We start from the raw sequence: 27,447 nt of genomic DNA, 5'->3' as shown, positions 1-27,447 counted from the left end.
TCCCATCCACCACCCCCATCCACCACACACACACCCAACACCTCATCCAACATCCCATCCACCACCCCCATCCACCACACACACACCCAACACCTCATCCAACATCCCATCCACTATCCTACCCACCACACACACACCCAACACCTCATCCACCACCTCCATCCACCACACACACCCAACTCCTCATCCAACATCCCATCCACCACACACACCCAACTCCCCATCCACCACACACACCCAACTCCCCACCCACCACCCCCATCCACCACACACACCCAACTCCTCATCCAACATCCCAACATCCTATCCAAAACCCATCCAACAGTCTATCCTACACCCCTAACTCCCATATCCAACATCCCATCCAACACTCCATCCAAACCCCCATTCAACACCCATTCCAACAATATATCCAACATCCCTATCAAACTTCCCAATCCAATACCTCATCCAACATCCATATTCAACATCCTATCCAGCATCCCATCTAACACATACCCAACACCCCATCCACCACCCCCATCCAACACACACACCCCATCCAACATCCCAACATCCTATCCAAAACCTATCTAACAGCTTATCCAACACCCCTCACTCCCACATCCAATGACCCATCCCAGACCCCTATCCAACACACACATCCAACAGCCCTTCCAATAGCCTATCCATCAAAACCATCCAACACCCCTAACACCACCATCCAACATCCTTTAAGACCCCCATCCAACACGCCATCCAACATTCCAACATCCTATCCAAAACTCCATCCAACTTCCCATCCAACACTCCATCCATAACTCCCATTCAACACCCCATCCAACAATAAATCCAACATCCCTATCAAACTCCCTCACCCAACACCCTAAACCAACACCCCTCACTCCCACAGCCAACAACCCATCCCAGAACCCCATTCAACACCCCAACCAACACACACATCCAACACCCCTTCCAACAGCTCATCCATCTATACCATCTAACATCCCTAACACCACCATCCAACATCCTTGCCAACACCCCCATGCAACATTCCCATCAAACACCAACACCCTATCCAACATCTCTAACTCACCCATCCAACATCCTTTCCAACTCCCCATCCAACTGTCCACCCAAAACCCCCATCCAACACCCCTTCCAACATCCTTTCCAACTCCCCATCCAACTCTCAACCCAAAACCCCCATATCCAACATACCACCTAACACCACCCCCCCCAACAACCCCACCCAAAAACCCTACCTGCCCCATCCAACATCCTATTCAACATCCCAACACCCTCATCTGGCACTCCCATCAAACACTACCAACATCCCATTCTGGCAACCTGACCGACATCCCATCCAACATCCCCAAACTACACCCCATCCAACACCACGTCCAACTCCCATCTAACATCCAAAACTATCCAGCATCCCTATCCAATACCCCATCCAACGACCTCATCTGTCTTCCACGATAAATGCCTCACTCTGAGACAGATTTAGAATTAGATAGATAGATAGATAGATAGATACTTTATTCATCCCCATGGGGAAATTCAACTTTTTTCCAATGTCCCATACACTTGTTGTAGCAAAAACTAATTACATACAATACTTAACTCAGTAAAAAATATGATATGCATCTAAATCACTATCTCAAAAAGCATTAATAATAGCTTTTAAAAAGTTCTTAAGTCCTGGCGGTAGAATTGTAAAGCCTAATGGCATTGGGGAGTATTGACCTCTTCATCCTGTCTGAGGAGCATTGCATCGATAGTAACCTGTCGCTGAAACTGCTTCTCTGTCTCTGGATGGTGCTATGTAGAGGATGTTCAGAGTTTTCCATAATTGACCGTAGCCTACTCAGCGCCCTTCGCTCAGCTACCGATGTTAAACTCTCCAGTACTTTGCCCACGACAGAGCCCGCCTTCCTTACCAGCTTATTAAGACGTGAGGCGTCCCTCTTCTTAATGCTTCCTCCCCAACACGCCACCACAAAGAAGAGGGCGCTCTCCACAACTGACCTATAGAACATCTTCAGCATCTCACTACAGACATTGAATAACGCCAACCTTCTAAGGAAGTACAGTCGACTCTGTGCCTTCCTGCACAAGGCATCTGTGTTGGCAGTCCAGTCTAGCTTCTCGTCTAACTGTACTCCCAGATACTTGTAGGTCTTAACCTGCTCCACACATTCTCCATTAATGATCACTGGCTCCATATGAGGCCTAGATCTCCTAAAGTCCACCACCATCTCCTTGGTCTTGGTGATATTGAGACGCAGGTAGTTTGAGTTGCACCATATCACAAAGTCCTGTATCAGTTTCCTATACTCCTCCTCCTGTCCATTCCTGACATTACATTGATGTGCATCTGAATACAAATATACATCTGAGCTCACATGTTCTAGCGCCTGTTATATTTACTCAGACATGTTAAATTCTGCATTTAGGAATTGTTCGATTCTGATGGTTTTAATTTAAGGTTCTTTCGAAGTTAGGACAGAGGCACAGAACTTGTTGCTTCACGATCATTTTATTAAGCAGAGAAGTTTGAAAAATGGAAAACGTCTACTAACTGAAGGCAGAGAGAAGCAAAAAGAAAGAAGATGGTGCAGTCTCATGCATGAGAAACATTCCCTTCAGATTTGCCCATAAGAGTCAGCCAATCAGACCCCCATTCAAATAATACAGCACCAGGGAATCTTCCGGAGCTTTGCAGAATCTTACAACTGCAACCGCTCAGGGACACGCTGAACAAATGCATATACATGCTGTGAGCACTAGGAAACAATCAACAGTTGCATGTATATAAGGAATTATTTAAAATACAAGCAGGTGTTTAATTTTTAGCTAATTTTTAAGCTGCACAGAAAATAATAATTAGACATAAAGATAATGACAATTTAACAGTCTAACCCAACAGAATTTTTCCATAAATTTTTAGTTGATTTCTAGACTATATTTCAGGGGGATTAGTATGGAGGTTGGGTAGGTTTCTAACAAGGAGACCCATGAGGGACTGAGACCCTCTGTTGTCTGGGGTTGACCATGGATGTTACATTCTAGTTGTATATGTAAACCAGTACGCAGGCCAGGACAGTATGATATGGAGAGGAAGCGGTTGACCAAGCGGAGGGCTCCCTTTCTTCATTCAGCTGGTTAGTCCAAAGGAATGGCAGATAAAGGAACCAATACAGTTTGGCACCAGCAGCATCATGGGAGTTGCTTGTTAATGCTGAACTCAATGTAGGACTACCTTAGGGACCCTAGCTCCAGATTTTTCCTCAGGGTTTATTTCTGAAGCCGTCCCCATGAGTGGGTATAGCTACAAGGCAGTGGAGGTTTGAGATCAGAGTTTTCCTTCTCCCAGATGAACTGCCACCATGGCTGATGAGCCCCATCTGCCTGCAACACCTGAGGATAAGTCCTGCCGAGCAAAGTTCTTCCCCTCTTGCCCCCCACCCCACCCTGTAAAGATTCATTTAGGAAAGTTTGTTGAGAGCAGAGCAGAGGTTTCTCAGGTCTTCCCTGACCTGGGCCAGTGCATCCTTGACCTTGTGTGGCTTGTCCAGGATCTCCACACTGCAGGTCAGTGGGTCATAGCGCAGTGAGAAAGGTCTCCTGATTTTGGAGGCATACATCCTGCTCAAAAACACAAAGGCAGAAATCAACAAGGGATCTTGCAGATGTTGAAAATCCAGAGCAAAACACACAAAATGCTGGAGGGACTTAGTAGATCAGCAGTATCGATGGAGGAGAGAAAGCAGCCGATGACTCTTCAACAGGACTGGGCAGAATGGGCAGAAGCCAGAATAAGAAGGTGGGTGGGTGGGAGGTGGGGAAGGTGGAAGAAGTATCAGCCTGAAGAAGGAATCTGATAGGAAAGGACAGTGGACCATGGGAGAAAGGGAGACAGGATGTGATTGGCAGGTGAGGAGATCAGAATGGGGAATATGAAAATGGGTGGGGGGGAGGAATTTCCGTAAGTTAGAGGAATTCATGTCAGTGCCATCAGTTTGGAGGCTACCCAGATGGAACATAAGGTGTTTCTCCTTCAGCCTGAGTGTGGCCTCATCATGGCAGTGGAAGAGGCCATGGACCGACATGTTGTAATGAAAATGTGAGTTTTGTTCTGAAATGGGTGGCCATTGAGGAAACCCATCTTTTGTGGTGGATAGAATGAAGGTGCTCTGCTGGATCCTGACAGTGCAGAGGATGCTGCACTGGGAACACCAGGTAACTGTTCTGTACTATCACCCCAGCCAGGCAGAAAGGTCCCAAAGCAATGGTCTGGGGGCAGGTTGGAGGGTCAATCGACCTCTGTAAATTATTTACTTGAGTAGTTGGATCTGAGTGGACTGAGTGGGGTAAAATGGCTGAATGTATGAGTGGTGTGGATGGGTGTTTGATGGCTGGATTGATGCACAGATTGAAGGCTCTTGATGAATATTGAGTATTGAAGTTGTGCAAGACATTGGTGAGGCCAAACTTGGAGTATTGTGTGCAGATCTGGTCACCTACCTACAGGAAAGATATCAGTAAGATTGAAAGAGTGCAAAGAAAATTTAGAAGGATGTTACCAGGACTTGAGGGATTGAGTTATAGGGAAAAGGTAAACAGGTTAGGACTTTATTCCCTAGAGCATGGGAGAGCAAGGGAGAGAGACAAGGGGCATAGATAAGGTAAACACAAGCAGGAATTTTCCATTTAAGGTTGGGTGAGACTAGAACTACAATCATAGGTTAAGAATGTAAGTTGTAACATTTAAGGGAAATCCGAGGAGGAACTTCCTCACTGAGGGAGTAGAGAGAGTGGGGAAAGAAGTGCGAGCAGAAGTAGTGGATACCGGTTTGGTTGCAAAATTTAAGATAAGTTCAGATAGATACATGGATGGGTGGGATATGGAGGGCTCTGGTCCTGATGTGGGTCAATGGGACAGGGCAGAATAATAGTTCAACAAGGATGAGATGGGCCGAAGGGCCTGTTGCTGTTCGGCAATGCTCTGTGACTCTCTAACTCTAAGATTGACGCCACACAGGGTAGCACCAGAATCAGGTTTATTATCACCGGCATGTGACGTGAAATTTGTTAACTTACAAATCTCACCATGGTGAAATCTTACCATGGTGCAGATAGTGGAATCACTCTCTCACCATGTCAAAGACTGAGACTCAATCCTGATCTCAGGTGCTGTCTGTGTGGGGTTTGCCCAATCATCTTTCCCCCCCCCCCCCCCCCCCCCCAGGTCTCCAGTTTCCTCTAACATCTCAAATGCATTTGGGTTCATACATTGGCCATGTTCTGCACAGTTACAAAATGATATTCTTATCAAAATGGCAGTAGTACTTATTTCTGTATCCTTTGGAGTATAGAAGAAAGAGAAGTGATTAAAAATATAGGATCCTAAGCCTTAGGACCTAAGGGGTCAAAGTTTATGAGGATGTTGTAAAGACTTGAGAGACTGTGTTGGGCATTGAGAGCTGACCCAAATGCAAGATACAGACACTGAGTACTAGGAACAGGACTAGGTGTGTCAAGAAAGCAAGAGAAATGGGGAAGAAATGACACTGGACAAGACTAGGATACAGGGCCTGGGCTAAGACTAGACTAGGAAAGCAGGACCTGTACAAGGAACTAGGAACTTGGAACCCGAACAAGGACTCCGAGCCAGAGACTGGACAGGGACCTGGAACCTGGGACTTGACTCGGGCTCGGACTCTGGATCTAGGCAAGGACAAGACATGGCAAGGCAACTCCTGCACTGGACAAGGACATGAAGCTCAGACTTGGACTAGGGAGACCAGAACACAGAGTCTTGGTCTAGGGAGACAGGAACACGGAACCCAGAGCCTTGGTCTTGGGGGACAGGAACACGGAACACAGAGCCCTGGTCTTGGGAGACAGGAACACGGAACACAGAGCCTTGGTCTTGGGAGACAGGAACACGGAACACAGAGCCTTGGTCTTGGGGGACAGGAACGCGGAACACAGATTCTTGGTCTTGGGGGACAGGAACGTGGAACACAGAGCCTTGGTCTTGGGGGACAGGAACGCGGAACACAGATTCTTGGTCTTGGGGGACAGGAACTTGGAACACAGAGGCTTGGTCTTGGGGGACAGGAACGCGGAACACAGAGTCTTGGTCTTGGGAGACAGGAACGTGGAACACAGAGCCTTGGTCTTGGGAGACAGGAACACAGAGCCTTGGTCTTGGGGGACAGGAACGTGGAACACAGATTCTTGGTCTTGGGGGACAGGAACGTGGAACACAGAGGCTTGGTCTTGGGGGACAGGAACGTGGAACACAGAGCCTTGGTCTTGGGAGACGGGAACGTGGAACACAGAGCCTTGGTCTTGGGGGACGGGAACGCGGAACACAGAGCCTTGGTCTTGGGAGACGGGAACACGGAACACAGAGCCTTGGTCTTGGGAGACAGGAACACGGAACAAAGAGCCTTGGTCTTGGGAGACGGGAACGCGGAACACAGAGCCTTAGTCTTGGGAGACGGGAACACGGAACACAGAGCCTTGGTCTTGGGAGACAGGAACGTGGAACACAGAGTCTTGGTCTTGGGGGACAGGAACACAGAGCCTTGGTCTTGGGGGACAGGAACACAGAGCCTTGGTCTTGGGGGACAGGAACACAGAGCCTTGGTCTTGGGGGACGGGAACGTGGAACACAGAGCCTTGGTCTTGGGGGACAGGAACACAGAGCCTTGGTCTTGGGAGACAGGAACGCGGAACACAGAGCCTTGGTCTTGGGAGACGGGAACACAGAACACAGAGCCTTGGTCTTGGGAGACAGGAACGTGGAACACAGAGCCTTGGTCTTGGGAGACAGGAACGTGGAACACAGAGTCTTGGTCTTGGGGGACAGGAACACAGAGCCTTGGTCTTGGGGGACAGGAACACAGAGCCTTGGTCTTGGGAGACAGGAGCATGGAACACAGAGCCAGGACCCCTCTTTGAGAACAGGACATAGGGCCAGGACTCATACACAGAAAGCTGAAGACAACAAGATGGCTCTCAACACAAGGTAGCAGCAAACAGCCAGACCTACCTAGCAAAGGCATGGACACAGAGACAGTTCCAAACAATGAAAGACAGTTCCTTATCTAGTCACAGCAAGGTTCCAGTCTTGCTACAGCAGTAGAACTTGACAGGGGGAAGGGGGAAGGAGGTCACTTATATTCCCAGGCTCAAGACGAGAATCAGATGCCTGTGATTAAGCCCAGCTGAAGCAAGGGACAGCCAGAAGACCCGGAGTCCGGAGTCCATGGATCGGACCATGAACTGGAATGCGGATATCACGGACTGGACCATGACTGTGTTATTGGGAGAGGTTGAGAGCTAGGACTTTTTTCACTGTAGTACAGGAGACTGAGGGAGTGATCTTATAGAGGCATATTAAATCATGATGAAGCAGACTGTTTCTCACGGTTAGAGAATCAAGAACTACAGAGCATTGGTTTAGGGCAGAGAGGAGAGATTTAACAAGAATCTGAGAGGGAAAATCTTTCACCCAGAGGGTGGTCCATAGATGGAACAAACTCCTTGAGAAAGTGGTTGGCATGGATATTTTAACAACAGCAAGACTTTTGGACGGATGTATGGTTAAAGAAGGTTGAGAGGGTCAAGGCCGAACAGAGGTAAAAAGGACAGACCTATATGGGTCAGCATTCATGTGTCAGGCCGAAGGGCCTGTTTCTGAACTGTGTGCCTCTCCACAAGATGGCAGACATTTAAAACTGGGGTGTGCAGGAGCAAGATCTCACCGAGCGGAATGACTTCCTGGAATTCCAACCCCCTGGAGCTCTGGAGGCCGGATCGTTGTTGGTATCTGTAGGGGAGGTGGACAGCTCTTTGAGAGATTAAGGAACTGACGTCCATGGGAAACTGGCACAGAAGAGGCGATGTACATGATCTTACTGAATGGTAGGAGCGCTTGAAGGGCCGAGTGGCCTAATTCTGCTCCTATCTGTGTGACTCTGATTTTCAGTGGGTCCTGATCGGCTGTTACTGACTGTGACACCACTTTGGAAGCATTTAATTGGCTGCGAGGATTGTGTGTGATTTGTGAAGCCACTATGGAAATGTAAAATCTTTCTTTCTACCATCAGTGTGGCGGAGTGGGATAAGTCTCTACCAAAGGAGTGGTATGGTGCTCCTTCCCTCTGCTAGCCTGCAGGTCACCTTGGGTGAAATGTAGCACCTGCATAGCCCCCCTCCCACCCCAACAGGGTCAAGTGAAGCCATGTGAGAAGGTGATGGATGGTCTTATGAACAGCTGATGCATATCACAAGTGCAACCACTGACACCAGGCAGACAATCTCTGAAGAGTATTAATAACTCTTGGGGTCGTCGGTCTTGTAAAGACACTTAGCAGAAGAAGGTAACAGTAAACCACTTCTGTAGAAACATTTGCCAAGAGCAATTGTGATCAATGACCATGATCACCCACATCATACACACAATGCAGAATGAACAAACGTGAGGTGAGGGAGCGGGGGTCTTACCAGAGTTTGGATTTTGCATCTTCGAAACTCTCCGATACAAAGTAGGCCGGCTGGTAGGTCTGGTCCTGATAGATCTGGAGAGCAGTCACCTCGGGGTCGAAGGATTTGTACTGGGGCTTCCCGGACAGCGAGTACTGTGCACAGAGACACTGGTCATTAGTTACAGCGCCGGTTCGGGCTCCCCGAGGGTGGATGTTTGGGAGAGGCAAGACACTGCCACGGCTTGCCTGGAGAGACGTGATGTACACCCGGGTGTGCCGGAGATCTCCGAAAGTCCAGTCCCAAACCCCGGACCTTGTCCCAAATGGTTCCACCTCCACCATCCCCCTCCCAACTTGCACACCCTGGAAGGGCAGATGAAGGGTTTGTGTGGTACTGAGGGAAGCATCTGCCTGAGTGTGAGTGGTGACGAAGGAGCAGAAAGCACTTGTGAGGGTGCACAGGGCCGTGAGATAAATGGTACTGAGGGAGAGCTGCTCTGTTGGAGAAGCAATAATGTGGGAGGGATGATACGGAGGGAATGATTCACTGGGAGTACTGAGGGAGAGCACCGTGGAGTAGGCATTACTGCTGGAGTGCGGTAGTGAGGGAGCATCCCCCTGTGGGGGCGCTAGTGAAGGAGTACCTTCACTGGGAAGGTGGAGGTGAGAGAGCACCTCACTGTCAGAAGGGAACTATCTGGCTATTGCTGCGCTATGCTAATTGGCCGCCACATTTCATGTTAACAGTTTAGATCACAGACCCTACAGCACAGCACAGGCCCTTCAGCCCACGAATGTCGTGCTGACCTTGTAACCTACTCTAATATTAATCTAACCCTCCCCTCCCACATTGCCCTCCATTTTTCCTTCATCCATGAGCCTATCTAAGAGTCCCTGGAATGTCCCTAATGGGCGCCACGGTAACGTGATGTTATTACAGCTCGGGGTGTTCCAGAGTTCAGACTTCAATCTGTAAAGAGTTTGTGCCTTCTCCCCGTGAACCACGTGTTCCGGTTTCCCCCCACAGCCCAAAGATGCACCGGTTAGTAGGTTAACTGGCCACTGTATACTGTCCCCTGATTAGGCTAGTGTTAAACTAGTGGGTTGCTGGGTGGCGTAGCTCCTTGGGTTAGAAGAGCCTCTTCCAAACTATATCTCTAAACAGGTAAATAATAGATCTGGCAGCACAATCCACATATTTACCTTCACTGTGTAAAATACCTACCTCTGATATCCCCCTATGCTTTCCTCCACCCTCCTGAAAATTATGCCCCATTGTATTAGCCATTTTTGCCCAGGCGAAAAGTCATTGGCTGTCCACTCCACTCCATCTATGCCTCTTATCATCTTACATACCTCTATCATGAGCTGTACAATAGAATTTAAAGATTACATAATTGCCCCATTGTGCTCTGGGGTACCTATGTCTACAGAAGCATAATTTGGAAACTTTGGAGGCTCCGCAGTTACTACGAATGCCCTAAGATCGCTCACCAAGCCTAACATTATGAAGAAACGTAGGAGGAAGTTAATCAGTCATCAATCAGATCAGCATGTCAAAATTGCACGTAACTGATGGAAACCGAGGAGTATTGACAACAGAGCTCACTGGAGGTTTAAGGGTCAGATCTTTATGCCAAACGTTGGTTGTGGCAGCAACAAGAAGACCAAACACATGTTTCCCTTGGGATTCAAACAATTCTGGGTTCAAAATCTGTAAGAGCTGACGGTTTCAGTCATGAGTAACAAAATATTTTGGGCTCCTTATCTAAGAAAAGATGTGCTGTTATTGGAGAGGGCTGAAAGGTCATTCACAAGGATTATCACAGGAATGAAAGGGTTAATATATGAGGAGTGCTTGACGGCTCTGGGCCTGTACTCACAGGAGTTTAGAAGGGTGGGGGGGGGATCTCATTGAAACCTATTGAATATTGAAAGGCCTACACAGAGTGGATGTGGAGAGGATGTTTCCAATAGGGGAGGAGTCTAGGACCAGCAGGGACAGCCTCTGAATAGAGGGATGTCCATTTAGAATGGAGAGGAGGAACAAGTTATTTGGCCTGAGAGTCCTGAATCTGTGGAATTCATTGCCAAAAATGACTGTGGAGGCCAAGACATTTGGTATATTTAAAGCGGAGGTTGATAGGTTCCTGATTTATCAGGGTGTCAAAGGTTATGGGGAGAAGGCAGGAGAATGGGGTTGAGAAGGATAATAAGTCAGCCGCAATGGAATGGCAGAACAGACTCGATGGACTGAATGGCCTAATTCTGCTCCTATGCCTTATGATCTTAAGGCATACTGTGTTGAGACTGCTCACACTGTCTCCCCCCAAAACTGCAAGACAATTGTGATGAGGGCAGTCCAGTTTGCTACCAAGATCAGCAATCCCAATTGCCAGCTTCCTTGCTGAGCTCCATCTAACTCTTCAAAACAAGTTTAATCTTCTAGGATATTACCAGGAAAGTTAATAAAGGCAAGGCACTGGATGTTGTCTGCATGGACTTTGACAAGGTTCCCAAGGGAGGTTGGACAAGAAGGTTCAGTCGCTCAGCATTCAAGATGAGATAGTAAATTGGATTAGACATTGGCTTTGTAGGAGAAGCCAGAGAGTGGCAGTTGATGGTTTCCTCTCTGACTGGAAGTCTGTAACTTGTGGAGTGCCACAGGGATTGATATTGGGACCTTTGTTGTTTGTCACCTATATCAATGATCTGGATGATAATGTAGTTAACTGAATCAGCAAATTTGTGGATGACACCAAGACTGGGGGGCATAGCGGACAGTGAGGAAGGCTGTCAAATCTGGACCAGCTGGGAAAATGAGCTGAAAAATCACAGATAGCATGTAATGCAGACAAGTGTGAGGTCTGCACTTTGGGAAGGGCTGACACGGTGAACAATAGGGCGCTGATGAGTGTGGTAGAACAGAGGGATCTGAGAATATAGGTCCATACCTCCTTGAAAGTGGTGTCACAGGTAAGTACTTTAACTTTATCGTCACCAAACTATTGATACTAGAGCGTACGATCATCACAGTGATATTTGTTTCTGCGCTTCGCACAGAATAGTTAAAAAGCTTTAGGCACATTCGCCTTCATAAATCAAAGTTCTGAGTACAGGATATGGGAAGTTTTGTTGAAGGTGTATAAGACGTTGGTGAGGCCTAATTTGGAGTATTGTCTGCAGTTTCAGTCACTTGCCTACAGGAAAGAGGTCAATGAGATTGAAAGAGCACAGAGAAAATTTACAAGGCTGTTGCAGGACCTGTGTTATAGGGAAAGGTGTAATAGATTGGGATTTTATTCCCTGGAGCGTAGGAGAATCAGGGAAGTTTTGATCGAAGTATACAAAATTATGAGGATAGGGTAAATGCAAGCAGGCTTTTTCCACTGAGGTTGTGTGGGACTACAACTGGAGGTCATGGGTTATTGTGAAATGTTTAAGGGGAACATGAGGAGATCTTCACTCAGAAGATGATGGGAGTTTGAATGAGCTGTCAGTGTAAGAGGTGCATGTGGGGTTGATTTCAACATTTAAGAGAAAATTGGATAGGTACATGGATGGGAGGGCTATGGTCCTGGTGCAGGTCGATGGGACCAGGCAGAATAATATTTTGGCATGGACTAGATGGGCTGAAGGGCCTGTATCTGTGCTGTAGTGTTATTTGTCTCTATAACTCTATAGCTATTGCCTTCCACTTCCCATCTGAAGTGGACTCATCTGTAACTGTTACAGCCACACATGGGACATATTGAACTGTGTATCCTTCCCACCGTACCTCACCTCCTTACCATTAACTCTCCGTAGGACGAGAGAAGGCCAGCTCCATAGGCTTTCAGAGATCCGTTCTGTTTACAGAGGCCAAACTCGATTGTAAACCAGTAAAGCTGCAGGAGGAAACAACACACAAGACATCAGTGCATCACCATAACACCGGAGAAAGGATTCGCCATGACCTTACCGAGCGGTGAGCCAAGTTACTGTCACCTCATTACAGGGAGGATTGGGAGGCTTTGGAGAGAGTGTAGAAGAGGTTCCGCAGATGCTGGCTGGATTAGGGTGCATGAGCTGGAGCAAGAGGTTGGACAAACTTCACATCTTTTCACTTCAAAGGCTGAGGGGAGATCTGACCAATGCTATGCCAATTGTTTAACCTACTCCAAGGTCAATCTAACCCTTCCCTCCTACATAGCCCTTCATTTTCCTATCATCCATGTGCCTATCTAAGAGTCTCTTAAATGCCCCTAATGTATTTGCCTCTACCACTACCCCTGGCAGCACGTTCCATGCACCCACCACTCTCTGTGTGAAAAAAGACCATATCTAACATCCTCCTATACATTCTTCCAATCACCTTAAAATTATACTCTCTCGTATTAGCAATTTCTACCCTGGAAAAAGGCACTGGCTGTCCACTTGATCTATCGCTCTGTAGCCCCCACCCCCTCTCTCTATTACCCCCATGACTGTACTGCACTGCAAACAGTTTAAACCACTGTTTATAATGCTGTTTACATTGTAAACACATGTTGGTATTTAAGTAAATATGCATATTTTATTCCATATCCACCCTTTAACCTCTAGCTTAATTTATACAATTCTTTATAATTGTTGAATGTCACACCCTGGCCAACATACCACAGCAAATTCCTAATACATGTAAATGTACACTAAGTGGTCACTTTGTTTGGTACACCTGTACACCTGCTCGTTAATGCAGATATCTAATCAGTCAATCATGTGGCAGCAACTCAATGAATAAAGGCATGCAGACATGGTCAGGAGGTTGTTGTTCAGACCAAATACCAGAATGGGGAAGAAATGTCATCTAAGTGACTTTGACCGTGGAATGAGTGTTGGTGCCAGATGGGGTGGTTTGAATATCTCAGATACAATTGATTCTTTGGATTTTCACGCACAACCATCTCTAGAGTTTACAGAGAATGGTGCAGAAAACAACATTAATCTAGTGAGTGGGAGTTTTGCCGACAAAAATACCTTGCTAATGAGAAATATCAGAGGAGAATGGCTTTCTAGTTCAAGCTGACAGGAAGGTGACAGGAGCTCAAATAACCATGCATTACAACAGTGGTGTGCAGAAGATCATCTCTGAATGCACAACATGGCGAATCTTGAAGTGCATGGGCTTCAGAAGAGGAAGACCACAAACATACACACAGTGGCCACTTTATTGCATATGATTCTTTATTCTTTATAATTGTTGGATATTGTTGTTTTTTTGTTGCTTGTCACACTCTAAACAATACACCACATCAAATTCCAAATACAAGTAAATGTATGTATGAGTTGAATAAAGTTGATCCTTGATCCTATGCCTCATCATCTAATTCAAGTTACCTTCTATTCAATTCCTCTGAAGATTTAGAATTGTTTTAATAATGTGACCACGGTATGAACTTACAGGAAAGGGCATCCAGCCCATTGAATCTGATCTACCATTCAGTAGATCGTGACTGATCTGGTTGTTTTTGAGTTGTTATTAACCCTTTCTCTTAATTACTCACTGTTGATAGTTTCTCGATATCTTCATCAGATGCTCCCAGCGACGCAAGACCGAGTTCCTAAGCAGTTATAACACAAGGAGTAATGTTACACTGATCCCCCAGCTGTTCAACAACCGAGAGGTTGGTGTGATTGCAAAGTTAATAGTTCAAAGTACATTCATTATTCAAGTATGTATATGTAATCATGTACTACCCTGAGATTAGTCCATGCCAAGTACATCAAATTATGAGGGGTATACATAAGGTAAATGCAAGCAGGCTTTTTCCACTGCGGCTGGGTGAGACCAGAACTAAAGGTCATGGGTTAAAGGTGAAATGTGAAAAGTTTAAGAGAAATATGAGGGAAAACATCTTCACTCAGAAAGTCACTGGAGTGTGGAGCATGCTGTCAGTGCAAGTGGAGCATGCCAGCTTGATTTCAACGTTTAAGTGAAGTTTGGATAGCTACATGGATGGTGGGGCTAAGGAGGGCAGGTCAACGGGAGTAGACAGTTTAAATAATTCAGCATGGACTAGATGGACTGAAGGACTTGTTTCTGTGTTGTACTTTTTTATGGCTCTATAACTAACATGGTCCAAGAATGTGCTGGGGGTAGCCTACATATGACGCCATGCTTTGGGCACCAACATAGCATGCCCACAATGTAGTAACCCTGACTGGTATGTCTTTGGAATGTGGGAGGAAGCACATGTGGTCACAGGGAGAAGGTACAAACTTCTTACAGACAGTGACAGGAATTGAAAGGACGGTTTACTGCATTCACTCAGCTGGGACAAAGACTGCGGAATCCAGCAGCTCACATCACTGCATGTAAAAATGTCATTTTAAAGAAAAGTCACTCTGTAGAATTACATTGTTTGTGAGTTATATCCAGGATTAAGAACTTTAAGGAGAAAATTTAAAGTCAGTGTGAGGCAGCAACTTACCTGGGAGAACTGTGCAAATTCCTTATCAGCCAACATAGGGACATGCCCCAACAATTCATGGCAGCAGTCTCTTTAAAGGTGAAAAACACAATGTTTATAATCATTTTTAAGTCAGCATGCACACAAACATTTCTTCACAAAACCCTAAAATCATAAGACATGGAGCAGAATTATGTCATTTGGTCCATTAAGTCTGCTCTGACAGTCCATCGTGGTTGATCGATTTTCCTTCTCAACCCCGTTCTCCTGCCTTCTCCCCATACCCTCTGATGCCCTTACTAATCAAAAAGCCTAATAACCTCTGACTTAAATATGCCCAACGCCTTGCCCTCCATGGCGGTCTGTGGCCAGGAGTTCAAAGTTCAAAATAAATTTATTATTGATGTACATACATATCAGCATATATAACTCTGAGATTTGTGGTTATGAATTTAAAAGATTCACCCCACTAACTAAAGGAATTCTTCCTCATCTCTGTTCTAAAGGGATATCCTTGCATTCTGAGGCTGTGTCCTCTAGTTCTAGTCTCTCCCGCTATTGGAAACATCCTCTCCATGTCCACTCTATTGAGACCTTTCAATGTGCGGTAAATTGCACTGAGATCCCCCTTCATTCTTATAAACTCCAGTGAGTACAGAGTCATCAAGCACTCCTCATATGTTCAGATGTTAACCCTTTCATTCCTAGGATCATTGTCGTGAACCTCCTTTGGACCCACTCCAATGCTGGCACTTCCTTCCTTAGGCCAAAACTGCTCACAATTCTTCTGAGCAATGCCTTATAAAGCCTCAACGTCATATCCTTGCTTTCATATTCTAGTCCACTTGAAATGAATGCTAACATTGCATTTGCTTTCCTTACCACTGACTCAACCTGCAAGTTAACCTTTAGAGAATCCTGCATGAGGATTCCAAAGTCCTTTTGCAACTCTGATTTCTGAATTTGCTCTCTGTTTAGAAAATAGCCTATATCTTTATTCCTTCTACCAAAGTGCGTGGCCAGACATTTCCCTGCACTATATTTCATCTGGCATTCTCCTAATTTGTCTAGTTTCTTTTAGAGACACCCTGCTTCCTCAACACTACTGACCCTTCCACCTATCTTCTGATTTCTGAGTGTTCTCCCTGTTTAGAAAATAATCGATGTCTCTTATTTGCTAATGATACACACACACACACACAGATAGTAAGCTCCTTACGGTTCGGGAGAGTGCATCGGTGATGCCGGGTGCCGAATGTACTGTGTGCACTGGAATACCCTGAATGCCAGGCTGGCGAGGAAATCCCTGGTGGACAGCAGACCAGCGACGGGTCTCAAGCGAAAACCTGTCCTCTCTAGAAAGTACGAGAACAAAGTCAGGATGATGGATCCATCCGGTTCTGGAACTGCAGAATGTCCTGATACCTGCCTTGCAGGAAAGTGGAGACGTCCTGAAGCTGAGGAATGTTGTCGGCGCGGTATCCACAGAGCTTCTCAAGCATATGGAAAGCATCCACAAACTGCTTACAGGCATGACTTGGGTACAACGTGGTCAACTTAGTGTAGACCTCTTTCCTGGAATAACCAGTACACACACTGTCAGGGAATTTATCATTTCCTTCCTCTCAGCATTTATTAACTGTTGCTCCTTCCCCTCCAGGCCAGGCAAATGAGTGCAGTTCAGGTTGCCCCATTACAGAAAGGATGTGAATGCTTTAGAAAGGGTGCAAAAGAGGTTCAGCAGGGTGTTGCCTGGATCAGAGAGTATCAGCTATAAGGAGAGGTCAGAGAAATATGGACTGTTTTCTCTAGAGCTTCAGAGGGTGAAGGGAAGACTGACATGAGAGGTAGACAGAACGTAGAACATAAAACACAGTACAGGCCCTTTGGCCTATCCTAAACTACCCTCCGTACATTAATCAAACCCTTCCCTCCCACACAGCCCTCCATTTTTCAATCATCTGTGTGCCTATCTAAGAATTTACTAAATGTCCCTAATGTATCTGCCTCTACCACCACCCCTGGGAGCACATTCCATGCACCTACCACTATAAACAGGCACTCCTAAGTCCCTCTATTCCATAATATTCTCCATCACACTCACATGAACCTCTTGTGGCTCGACTGGGATTCTGGGCTGAGCAGGTCCTCGGGCTAGGTATATAAGCCAATATAGTCCCAACCCTGGACAGATCCTTGCACACGAATATCTGTCGAAAAGAATTGCACTCGTCAGATTGTAAAAGACACTTACCAGATTGCTGTCTCCTCCGCTGTGTATTCCACCCTTGGCAAAGATTCTCCCCTTTTGAAAAAAAAATAGCAAGATTAAAGATAGTTTATTATTTCCAGTACACAGGTGTAAAGGAGAACAGAATAAGTATAAACAAAGAGATTCTACAGATATTGGAAATCCAGAGTAACACACACAAAATGCTGGAGGAACTCAGCAGGTCAGGCAGCATCAAGTGAAATTATTGAACAGTTGCCATTTCGGGCTGAGACCCTTCATTAGGACTGGCTTATTAACAAATACCTGCTCAGAATTTAATACCTCATCAGGTGGTATAAATCATTGAAGGCATTAAGGACATCTTCAAGAGACAGTGCCACATGTGTAACACAGAGGTGCACAAGACGCAAGCTCAAGTGGACAGCTGAGGACCTTTTTCCCAGCGTGGAAATGGCTAATGTGAGGAGGCATAATTTTAAGGTGATTGGAGGAAAGTATGGGGGGGGGGGGGAATGTCAGAGGTGCAGTAGTGTTTTTACACAGAGAGTAGTTGGTGTGTGGTTGTAGAGACAGAAACATTAGAGACAATAAAAAACTTAGAAAGGTACGTAGAAAAATAGAGGTTATGTGGGAGGGAAGGGATAGATTGATCTTAAAGTAGGTTAAAAGGTCTGTACAACATTATACTGTTGTGAACTGTTCTATGTTCTCGGTAAGGTGGCATCCATCCCTAAGGATCTTAATCATCCAGGACATGCTTTCTTCTTGATCATATCATTGGGGAGGAGGTACAGGAGCCTGAAGAAATGCACACAACGATTTAGGAACCGCTTCCTCCCCTCCGCCATCATATTTTGGGATGGCCCTTGAACCCATGAACACAGCTTCATTATTCTTTTTTTTGCACTATTTACTGATGTTTGTTAACGTGTAGATTTTTATGCCTTTGCATTGTACTGCTGCCTCAAAGCAACAGACTGCATGCCACATGCCACGGTTAGAATAGCGGTTAGCGTGGTGCTAATACAGCACGGGGCATTGGAGTTCTGGCATTCCTCTGTAAAGAGCTAGTATGCCCTTCCTGTGAAAGTGTGGGTCTCCTCTGGGCATCCTGGTTTCCTCACAGTCCAAAGATGTATGGGTTAGTAAGTTAATGGGTCATTGTAATTGTCCTGTGATTTGGCGAGGGTTAAATCAGGGGATTGCTGGACAGTGTGGGCTCCGTGGGCTGGGGAGGGCTGTTCCACACTGTATCTCAATAAATAAACAAACAAATACAAGACAGTGATAATAAATCTAATTCTGATTCTTAAGTGTCAACATTATTATGATTAATGATTTATTATTATTGTGAGTTCTCAGAGTTGCTCTCCAGCAACAGATCGCATTGAATCCAATAAACTGATGGACCAAGATGTACTTACTGTTTATAGCTCAGAGCCAGTCTAGCGATCTGAGATCTTCGTTCTCTGTACTCCCGATCCCGGTATCCCTTAGTTGGAAAAAGATTTGGGTTTAATATGAACTGATGCTGCTGCATACCAGGGGTAGAAAGCTATAGAACCATCAGGCACAGGAGAAAGTTAGGCCATTTGGCTCATTGAGTCCGATCCATCATTCCATTACATCTGATTTATTATCCCTCTCAACCCCATTCTCCTGCCTTCTCCCCACAACTTTTGACACCCTGACTAATCGAGAACCTCTGTTTTAAGTATTCCCAATGGCTTGGCCTCCACAACCATCTGTGAAAATGAATTCCACAGATTCACCACCCTCTGGTCAAAGACACTGCCCCTTGTCTCTGCTCTAATGGTATGCCCAAGAGGCCAAAGATGTTGGTGAGTCCAGAAGTCAGAGGCTGAAAGTTGGGTCTGTGAGTCTGGGCCAGCAACTGGAGGTTGGAGGCCAGATGTCTGAGAGTCTGAAATTCCAGAACAAAGGTCTTGAGTTGGAGGCCTGGAGTCTGCCTCCTTGGGGTTGGAGGCCTCAAGGCTGCCATCCTGGGATTGGAGGCCTGGAGGCAGCTTTTACTAGGGTTGGAGGCCTGGAGGCAGCTTTTACCGGGGTTGGAGGCTTGTCTATGTGTGTGAGTTGGAAAAGGGGTTTATTTTGCTGATTTTCTTTTTGGTGTTGTTGCTTATGTTGTTCTGCTGGACACTGTGGACATGTTGTGTTGGTGGCGGAATGTGTGGTGACACATGTGGGCTGCTCCCAACATATCCTTAAGTTTTGTTGGTTGTTGACGCACTCGACACAGATCACTGTATGTTTCAATGTACACACTGTAAATAAATCTGAAATATGAATATAAAACATATGGAGAGCGAAGTCTATACCATACTCACAGGGTGGTCCTCATCGAAGGTGGGCTCGAATTTGGTCACCAGTCGTTGACACCCATCAAGATCTCGTATTCTTCTGGGAAACCACGGGACTGGAAGTAAACAGTCTGGTCTTTAACAAGCTGAAGATATGTTACAGCTGTGCTTTCATCTTTAGGTAGATGTGCCCAACAGGATGCTCTTGACCCCACCAGTTCCCTCCCATGTCATGTTCAAAGTCAAAGTCAGGTTTATTGCCACACGCACAAGTCCATGTATGCACAGGAAAAGTGAAAAGCAGCAGCACTGCCACTTAGCACCAGTATGAGGCCTTCCCTTGGTCAGGGTCAGAGATGGACGTTGTGTCCCAGCTCTCAATGTGATACACAAGCCAGTATGCAAGCCCAGGCTCCCCCTCTCATCGCAGCTGCCGAATCCAAAGGAACAGCAGAGACCGATAGTTTGGCACCAGCAGCGTCACAGGAGTTGCCAGTCAGCGTTGAGCTCAACATAGGACTGCCTTAATCCAGCTCTGGATTCTTCCTCGGGGTCTACTCTGAAAGCCTCTCCCATGAGTGGGTACAGCTGCAAGGTAGTGGAGATTTGAGATCAGAGTTTTCCTTCTCCTAGATGAGCCGCCAACAATGGCTGATGAGCCCATCCGACCACGGTACCAGTAACCCGCCTTTGCCCCTTCTCCTGTCAGTGGAAATGGTCCCGCCTGGCTTAGTAGCTAAGCCACTTGTGAAGGCCAGGAGCTGGTCTTGGTTGTCAGAGGCCATGTGAGATGCATGCCGTTGGGAGCATTTAATAGTTAGTGGGAGCTTATCCTCACTAATACCCCCACCCCTCCATCTACTACAACCTGAAGGAACCACCTAGCATTATATTAGCAGCACTCACAAGAAAAGCTCAAATTAGACACAATGAAAGCATCATTCATGTAATATTTAAATGTTTTGTGTATTATTTACATATTTAATATTAGACAAAGATTAATTAAATTTTCTGCTGATCTCTTTGATCCCCACCATTCTCCTCCCTGATGGCGCTGACGTCTTCGGCCACTCTTCTTAACGAGTTTACCAGAGGGTTAATTCCAGCACTGGGGAGTTCACACTGGATGAAGAAATCCAAATCGTCTGCCCCAGCCTTTCCGTTTCGCGCTGCTCTGCTTTCTACGTGAGAGATCCGGACTCCCAAACCCTGCAAACCAGATCGAGGATCCATCAGTAGCTTTCCTGGCTTCATCTAGGGTCAGTTAACGGAGTGAAACTCCATTTGGGAGTATTCCCAAAGACCAGATACTTTTCTTCCCAGGGTAGAAATGGTGAACATGAGGGGCATCATTTTAAGGTGACTGGAGGAAAGTAAAGGGGGAATGTCAGAGATAGGTTTTTTTGCACAGAGAGTGGTGAGTGCGTGGACAACCTCTGCCATGGGTAGTGGTAGAGCTGGATACACTAGGACCGTTTAAGGATTCTTAGATAGGCACATGGGTGAAAGAAAAATGGAGGACTATGTGAGAGGGAAGGGTTAGATTAATTTTGAAGTAGGTTAAAAGATTGTCACAATATCATGGGCTGAAACACCTGTACTGTTTTATGTTCTATATTTCCCCTATCCTGTCTTTTTTCATTCTACAATCAACCTGAAACATCCTCTCCAAGTCCATTCTACCCAGGCCATTCATATTTAATAGTTTTCAGTGAGATCCCCCTTCATTTTTCTGATCTCCAGTGGATACTGGCCCAGAGCCATCAAACACCCCTCCTACATTAGGCTTGAAGCTGAGTCTCTGGTACTGTGAGACAGCATCTCTACCACCTGTGCCACCCTGTACAACGTACAAAGTCTTTGTTACACTTTTTATTATTTCAGACTTGTGTCCCTGACCTCAGTGTACAATAGCCCTGGAAGACTCCACAACAAATTGCAACTTTATATATATATATATATATATATATATATTCCTTTCCGTTCCTTTTATACATGGATCCAAAGTCCAAATGGGAAATACCCGAGAAGGTAGTGGAGAATGACAGAGCTGAGATCCTGTGGGACTTCCCAATACAGACTGATAAGGCAGTGGTCAGCCAACCGGACATAGTGATACTGGACGAGGAACAGAAGAAAGCAGTAGTAATGGATGTGGCAATCCCGAAAGACAGTAACATCAGGAAGAAAGAATATGAGAAGCTGGAGAAATACCAGGGCTTGAATGAGCAGATGGAGAGGGTGTGGAAAGCTAAAGCCAGAGTAATCCCAGTGGTGATAGGAATACTTGGAGCTGTGACACCTGGACTGGAAGAGTGGCTCCGACAAATCGCGGGAACAACATCTGAGATCTCGGTCCGGAAGAGCGCACTAGTAGGAACAGCAAGGATACTGTGCTGAACCTTCAAGCGTCCCAAGCCTCTGGTATAGGACCCGAAATTGAGGGAAAAATACACATCTTTCAACAACAAATTAAACATTTCATGAGATATGTCAGTGATAATAAACCTGAATCTGACACCTGTCCAAATTCTTGTAATTTTTTTATAATTATATCCATTTCTACAACTTCCTTTGGCAGCTAAACCCATCACCCTCTAGGTGAAAAGCTCCCCTCTCAAGTCCCCTTTTAATATTCCCCTTCTCGACTTAAACCAATGTCTTCTAGTTTTACACTCCACTGCTCTGGGAATAGTACTGCTACCATTTACCTTACCTATGCCCCCCACGATTGTACAAGCCTCCGTAAGCATCTTTCACTCCATGGAAAAGAGTCCCAACCTATTTAGTCTCATTTGTACCATCATAATCTCCATTTGGGAGATCAGATACAGTGTTGGAATGGTCACTCTGAGGTGCACACTCAATGGCCACTTTATTAGGTACACCTGTTTGTTAATGCAAATATCTAATCAATCAATTATGTGGCAGCAGCTCAATGCATAAAAGCATGCAGACATGATCAAGAGGTTCAGTTGTTGTTCAGACCAAACAGAATGAGGAGAAACGTGATCTAAACGTGGAATGATTGCTGGTGTCAGACGGGGCGGCTTGGGATGTCTCCAGCTTCTCATTATATAAACTTAAATACCATAAGAAATATATATTTTAAAATAAATTAACTTGGTAGTGCCAGAAGTGACAAAGATAGTGAGGTAGTGTTCATTGTCCATATAGAAATCTAATGGCAAAGGGGAAGAAGCTGTTCCTTAAACATCATTGCAATGCGCTGTAAACACGTTTCATAATGCTCTTCACATTTTCAATGCATGTTGGTATTTACACATCTTATTCCACATCGGTACTTTACTCTCTAAGTTTAATGTTATATTTTTTTATTCTTTGTAATTGTTGAATGTTGTTTTTTATTACATGTCGCTCCAATCTACCGCAGCAAATTCCAAATACATGCAAATATATATGGCGAATAAGGTTGATTCTTGACCAATGATAAACATAAATTCTCACTGATTCCTGAGAAGGTCCAATGAGATCTCCGCTTGACCACAGATTTGCCATTGATTTAATTTGCAGATAAGCTAACAAACAATTTGTAGATATACTAGGAAACTACTAAGGGAGGAAGCTCACCTCGAACAGTTTGAGGACGTGGGAGAACCCAACGGTTTTGGCGTCTTGAAGTTTAAAGACGAGAGTCAACAAAACCTGATCAATGTTGAAATCGTTTCGATGGTTGCTGAACTCGGCCGGAGGAATAATGAGATTTCTGCTGTTCCGAATGTCTTCGGCCGGGTTCGCCCTGCTCTCCGCGAGGCACTGGGGAGCAGTTTCGGTCTTCATTGGGATTAGGTGCAATGCTTCACAACAGATATCGAAGGATGCACTCACGGGATTGCCCGCAGCCTACTATTTATTAGGACAGGGCGAGTTATTTATAGAATTCCTTTCTTGGTTAAGTGTGTGGGCATATTCACAAGCCCACCTGAAGTGCGTCATTGAGAGTTGTTGAATAACGAGGCGTTTGGAAGCGGCGGCTTTGTGTGTATGTGTGTGTTGTGGGGGGGGGTGTGTTGTGGGGGGGTGGGGTGTGTGTTGTGGGGGGGGGGGGGGTGTTGAGGAAATATAACCTATCAGATGAAAGGAAAAGGGCCAAAGGGGATAAAATACCCAAACTTGGATCACTAAATCACGATATCAACTCTCATTCCACTGACAAAGTATAGACGTGGCGAGAGTTAGCAGGTGCGTTGATATCCTGATAACCGATGCTTTTTGATAACTTTGTAATTTACAATAAATCTTGCTTTAAAAACAAATTTTATATCTCAAGGTTCGTTCTTTTTATTTTTATTTGAATATAGAATTACAAAGAACGATTTGAAGTTCAGAACAGATTGATCGCGCCTTTGTTGTTTTTTTATATACATATATTGTCGTTGGTCTTTGGTCCGGAATTCTCTCAGAATCTTTTCATCTCACTCTCTGTCATATCTGCTTCTCCCTACCCTCTCTCCTACCCCTCACTCTCTGGAAATCTGTCTCTCCCTACCTACTGTACGTGCCCCAGATTTGATCTCTTTCAAGATCCCGCCGTACAGATTCCTGATTGTTCCTGCATTAATTTACATGTCGTAAATTTTAAATTTGTTTGCTCATTAAAAAATTATCATGTAGTTTCCGGAGAAGGATCAGAGGATACAGCTCCTGACCACGGATTTGACCAAATATGGTTTGGTTTCTGCTTTAACCCCGAGGAGCCGTATTCGCGGCGCTGACCAGGGTTCTGTAACAACGAACTCCTTCAAACCAACTAACAAGACTCTGGAGGAAAGCAACGGGGCTAGGCAACATCTGTGGAGGGAGATGAGACTGTTCACTTCCCTCCACAGATGCTGCCTGACCTGTCGAGCTTTTCCAGCAGATTGTTTGTTACTCGGGATCCCTCCATTTGGTGCCTCTTGGGTCTCCTACTCCCTCAAATCAATGCACGGCATTAATATAAAAGTACAAACGATATCAAAATTAAATCCCCCGAATTAAGTTATTCTCCAACTCACTGGAGCTATAGAATTCAAGACAATGCGCGCTTAAAACCTTTAGGGGTAATTTAAGATTTTTATTTACACCGAGCGCTTTGGTTACTGGTTACAGCCTTCTATTGTTATTTTTATTTTTCCTCTAATTATTTACCGCCTGCTTTCGTTCCAGTTGGATTTTAATGCGCAGCGGAGTAGTAAAATTGGAATTTTAAACACGACCTCTCACCGGCGATGGAAGCAGATGCAGCGGAACGGAAAGGCGAGCGGCCGCGAGTTTATGTTGACTGAAACCATCCGCAGGAGCCCAGTTCCGATTCTGCCATTTAATCCTGGGACGTGTCAGAGAAAACAAAATCAACTAATTGCTGGCGTAATTTTAAATTGAATATCAGAATTTATTTAGCCTTCTCTGTAAATCTCAGTTTACCATCTACGCCAGAAAACAGGTAAGCAAACCATTGATTCCCTTGAGTTCTCAACAGCTGATCGACGTGGCTTCGATCCCATTTACGATTTTATATCACACACACACACACACACACACACACACTCACACACTCACACACACACACACTCACACACACACACACACACACACACACATACACACACACTCACACACACACACACACACTCTCACACACTCACACACACACACACACACACATACACACACACTCTCACACACACACACACACATACACACACACTCTCACACACTCACACACACACACACACACACACACACACACACACACACACACACACACACACACACACACACACACACAATGTGAGAGAAACTCTGCACCTGCTGTCTGCGATTTTATATACTTGTATTTGAGTATGTTTTTATTTATGCAGGATAGGCCACAAATGCCATTTTTGCCCAATATTGTACGCATAAAATTGAACAGTTAAACTGTTTAAAAACAATACTTTCCCCCTTGTGGTTAATTACAACTAATATCTGATCACGCTGTTTGGAAAGCTATATACAAACCCAAAACCTTCCTCCTGGTCAGCTGACCGTTTTCAGCCAGGTTAGGACATATATTAGCGAAAATGATTCTGAGACTTTAGTTATACGACTGGTAAGGACTTGCAAGGACTCTTAACAATTCACTTTCTCCGTATTAATTTTTATATGCACAATATGCCTTTTGCACATTAGCTGTTTGTTAGTCCTTGTTTATTTTATATATAAAACATAAATTCAATTGAATTTCTTTTTCCCTGTAAATAACGACAAGAAAATGAAATTGAAAACAGCATCTTAAGGTATATATAGAAACATTAATGTAAATAAATTTACACTGAACTTTTAACTTGTAGGCTTTTGTTTAAGTTAAATTATCTCAATGTTTACATGAAGCTTTTTTATTTTAATCATATTTTGATTTTAGGATTAATTATTCGATTTTCCTAGGTTGGTAAGGGAAGTTCCTAATCTCCACTGGCTCCATTGTAATTAACTCGTTCGCGTAAAGTTAAATATGTTTTCTTAGTGCGATTATTCTTGGGCTGAGATGGTGTTAATTCTTAACCGAAGCCCAAGCGATCTCGGTAGGGAGAAAACGCAGGAGACCGCAGAGGCGGAATCGGGCACAACACACAATGTGCTGGAGAAACTCAGCGGGTCGAGCAGCATCTATATGAGGAGAAAACGTGGAATGACACTTTGAGTTCCCCAGTACAATGTTTATTAGGTAAAATGGATGCCAATTCCGTTGGCGCACCGGGTTATTGATAGAAATTTTTTTTTAAACCCTTCCTCTTTTAGAGTTCGTTCGGTTTCGTTCGTTTCGATTAGTTACTATCGCTAGGTTTCCAGTTTGAACCAAGGTTGAGGCTCAGACTGGAAAATAAATTCTCTGGGTCAGATTAACTCAAACGAATGACTCGTATTGGATTTCGTTATCAAGATAACATGGTAAAATAACGATAAAGATTAGCTTTATTTGTCGCTGTACATCCACACATCGTTACAGTGAAATGTGTCATTTAGTTACGGAAGCCGCAATCGCTGTAAATCTAAAATACAATTGCAGACTTCAATCAGCATCTGTGAAGGGGAAAACAGGTCTGATTTACAACCTCTGGCAGGTCAACAATCCTCAACTCTTAACTGCGGCGGCCCGGTTTGCTGATCATATCATAAGATTATAAGGGAAAAAGACAGGAGCAGAATTAGGCCATTTGGCCCATCGAGCCTGCTCCACCGTTTCATCATGGCTCTCTGCCCCAATCTCCTGCCTTCCTCCCTTATTTCTTCATGCCCTGACCAATCAAGAATCTGTCAACCTCTACCTTAAATATACCTACAGACTTTGCCTCCACAGCTGTCCGTGACAACGAATTCCACTTATTTACCACTCTCCAGCTAAAGAAATTCCTCCTAATCTCTGTTCTAAAAGGACGCCCCTCTATTCTGCCCCTCTACTCTGCCACCATAGGAAACATCTTCTCCACATCCACTCTATCAACGCCTTTCACCATTCACCGGATGGTCTCAAAGCTCTTCGCTTCTTTTTGGATTCCAGACCTAACCAATTCCCCTCTACCACCACTCTCCTCCGTCTAGCGGAATTAGTTCTTACTCTCAATAATTTCTCCTTTGGCTCCACCCACTTCCTCCAAACCAAGGGTGTAGCCATGGGCACCCGCATGGGTCCCAGTTATGCCTGCCTTTTTGTTGGCTTTGTGGAACAGTCCATGTTCCAAGCCTATACGGGTATCCGTCCCCCTCTTTTCCTTCGCTACATCGACGACTGCATTGATGCTGCCTCTTGCACGCGTGCTGAGCTCGTCGACTTCATTAACTTTGCCTCCAACTTTCACCCTGCCCTCAAATTTACCTGATCCATTTCCGACACCTCCCTCCCCTTTCTTGATCTTTCTGTCTCCATCTCTGGAGACGGCTTATCTACTGATATCTACTATCAGCCTACAGACTCTCACAGCTACCTGGACTAC

General features: G+C 45.2%; 1 protein-coding gene and 1 pseudogene across 1 annotated transcript; one reads left to right on the top strand and one right to left on the bottom strand.

Annotated features, from left to right (window-relative positions):
• Positions 1-2,502: 2,502 nt before the first annotated feature.
• Positions 2,503-23,323, bottom strand: th2 (tyrosine hydroxylase 2). The gene is made up of 12 exons (XM_073057710.1): positions 23,063-23,323; positions 20,506-20,680; positions 19,499-19,587; positions 18,575-18,642; positions 17,172-17,222; positions 16,343-16,492; positions 16,137-16,268; positions 14,939-15,008; positions 14,012-14,068; positions 12,278-12,373; positions 8,506-8,639; positions 2,503-3,630 (listed from the first exon to the last, which is right to left on the bottom strand). Exons 1-12 carry the CDS (start codon positions 23,270-23,272, stop codon positions 3,471-3,473), a joined length of 1,392 nt encoding a protein of 463 aa, XP_072913811.1. The 5' UTR covers positions 23,273-23,323; the 3' UTR covers positions 2,503-3,470.
• LOC140735027 (large ribosomal subunit protein eL32-like) lies at positions 8,862-10,897 on the top strand (annotated as a pseudogene).
• Positions 23,324-27,447: the final 4,124 nt, after the last annotated feature.

Source organism: Hemitrygon akajei, chromosome 10, assembly GCF_048418815.1.
Source record: "Hemitrygon akajei chromosome 10, sHemAka1.3, whole genome shotgun sequence".
Classification (NCBI taxonomy): domain Eukaryota; kingdom Metazoa; phylum Chordata; class Chondrichthyes; order Myliobatiformes; family Dasyatidae; genus Hemitrygon; species Hemitrygon akajei.
The sequence above is the reverse complement of the archived record's forward strand: the minus strand, read 5'-3'. Positions and strand labels throughout refer to the sequence as shown.

Excerpts from the sequence above, each read along its gene's own strand:
- th2 (XM_073057710.1), bottom strand. The coding sequence starts at position 23,272 with ATGAAGACCGAAACTGCTCCCCAGTGCCTCGCGGAGAGCAGGGCGAAC. Across the intron at positions 14,069-14,938 it reads AATTTGCACAGTTCTCCCAG|GAACTCGGTCTTGCGTCGCT; the intron begins GTAAGTTGCTGC and ends ATAACTGCTTAG. Across the intron at positions 3,631-8,505 it reads GATGCAAAATCCAAACTCTG|GATGTATGCCTCCAAAATCA; the intron begins GTAAGACCCCCG and ends GTTTTTGAGCAG.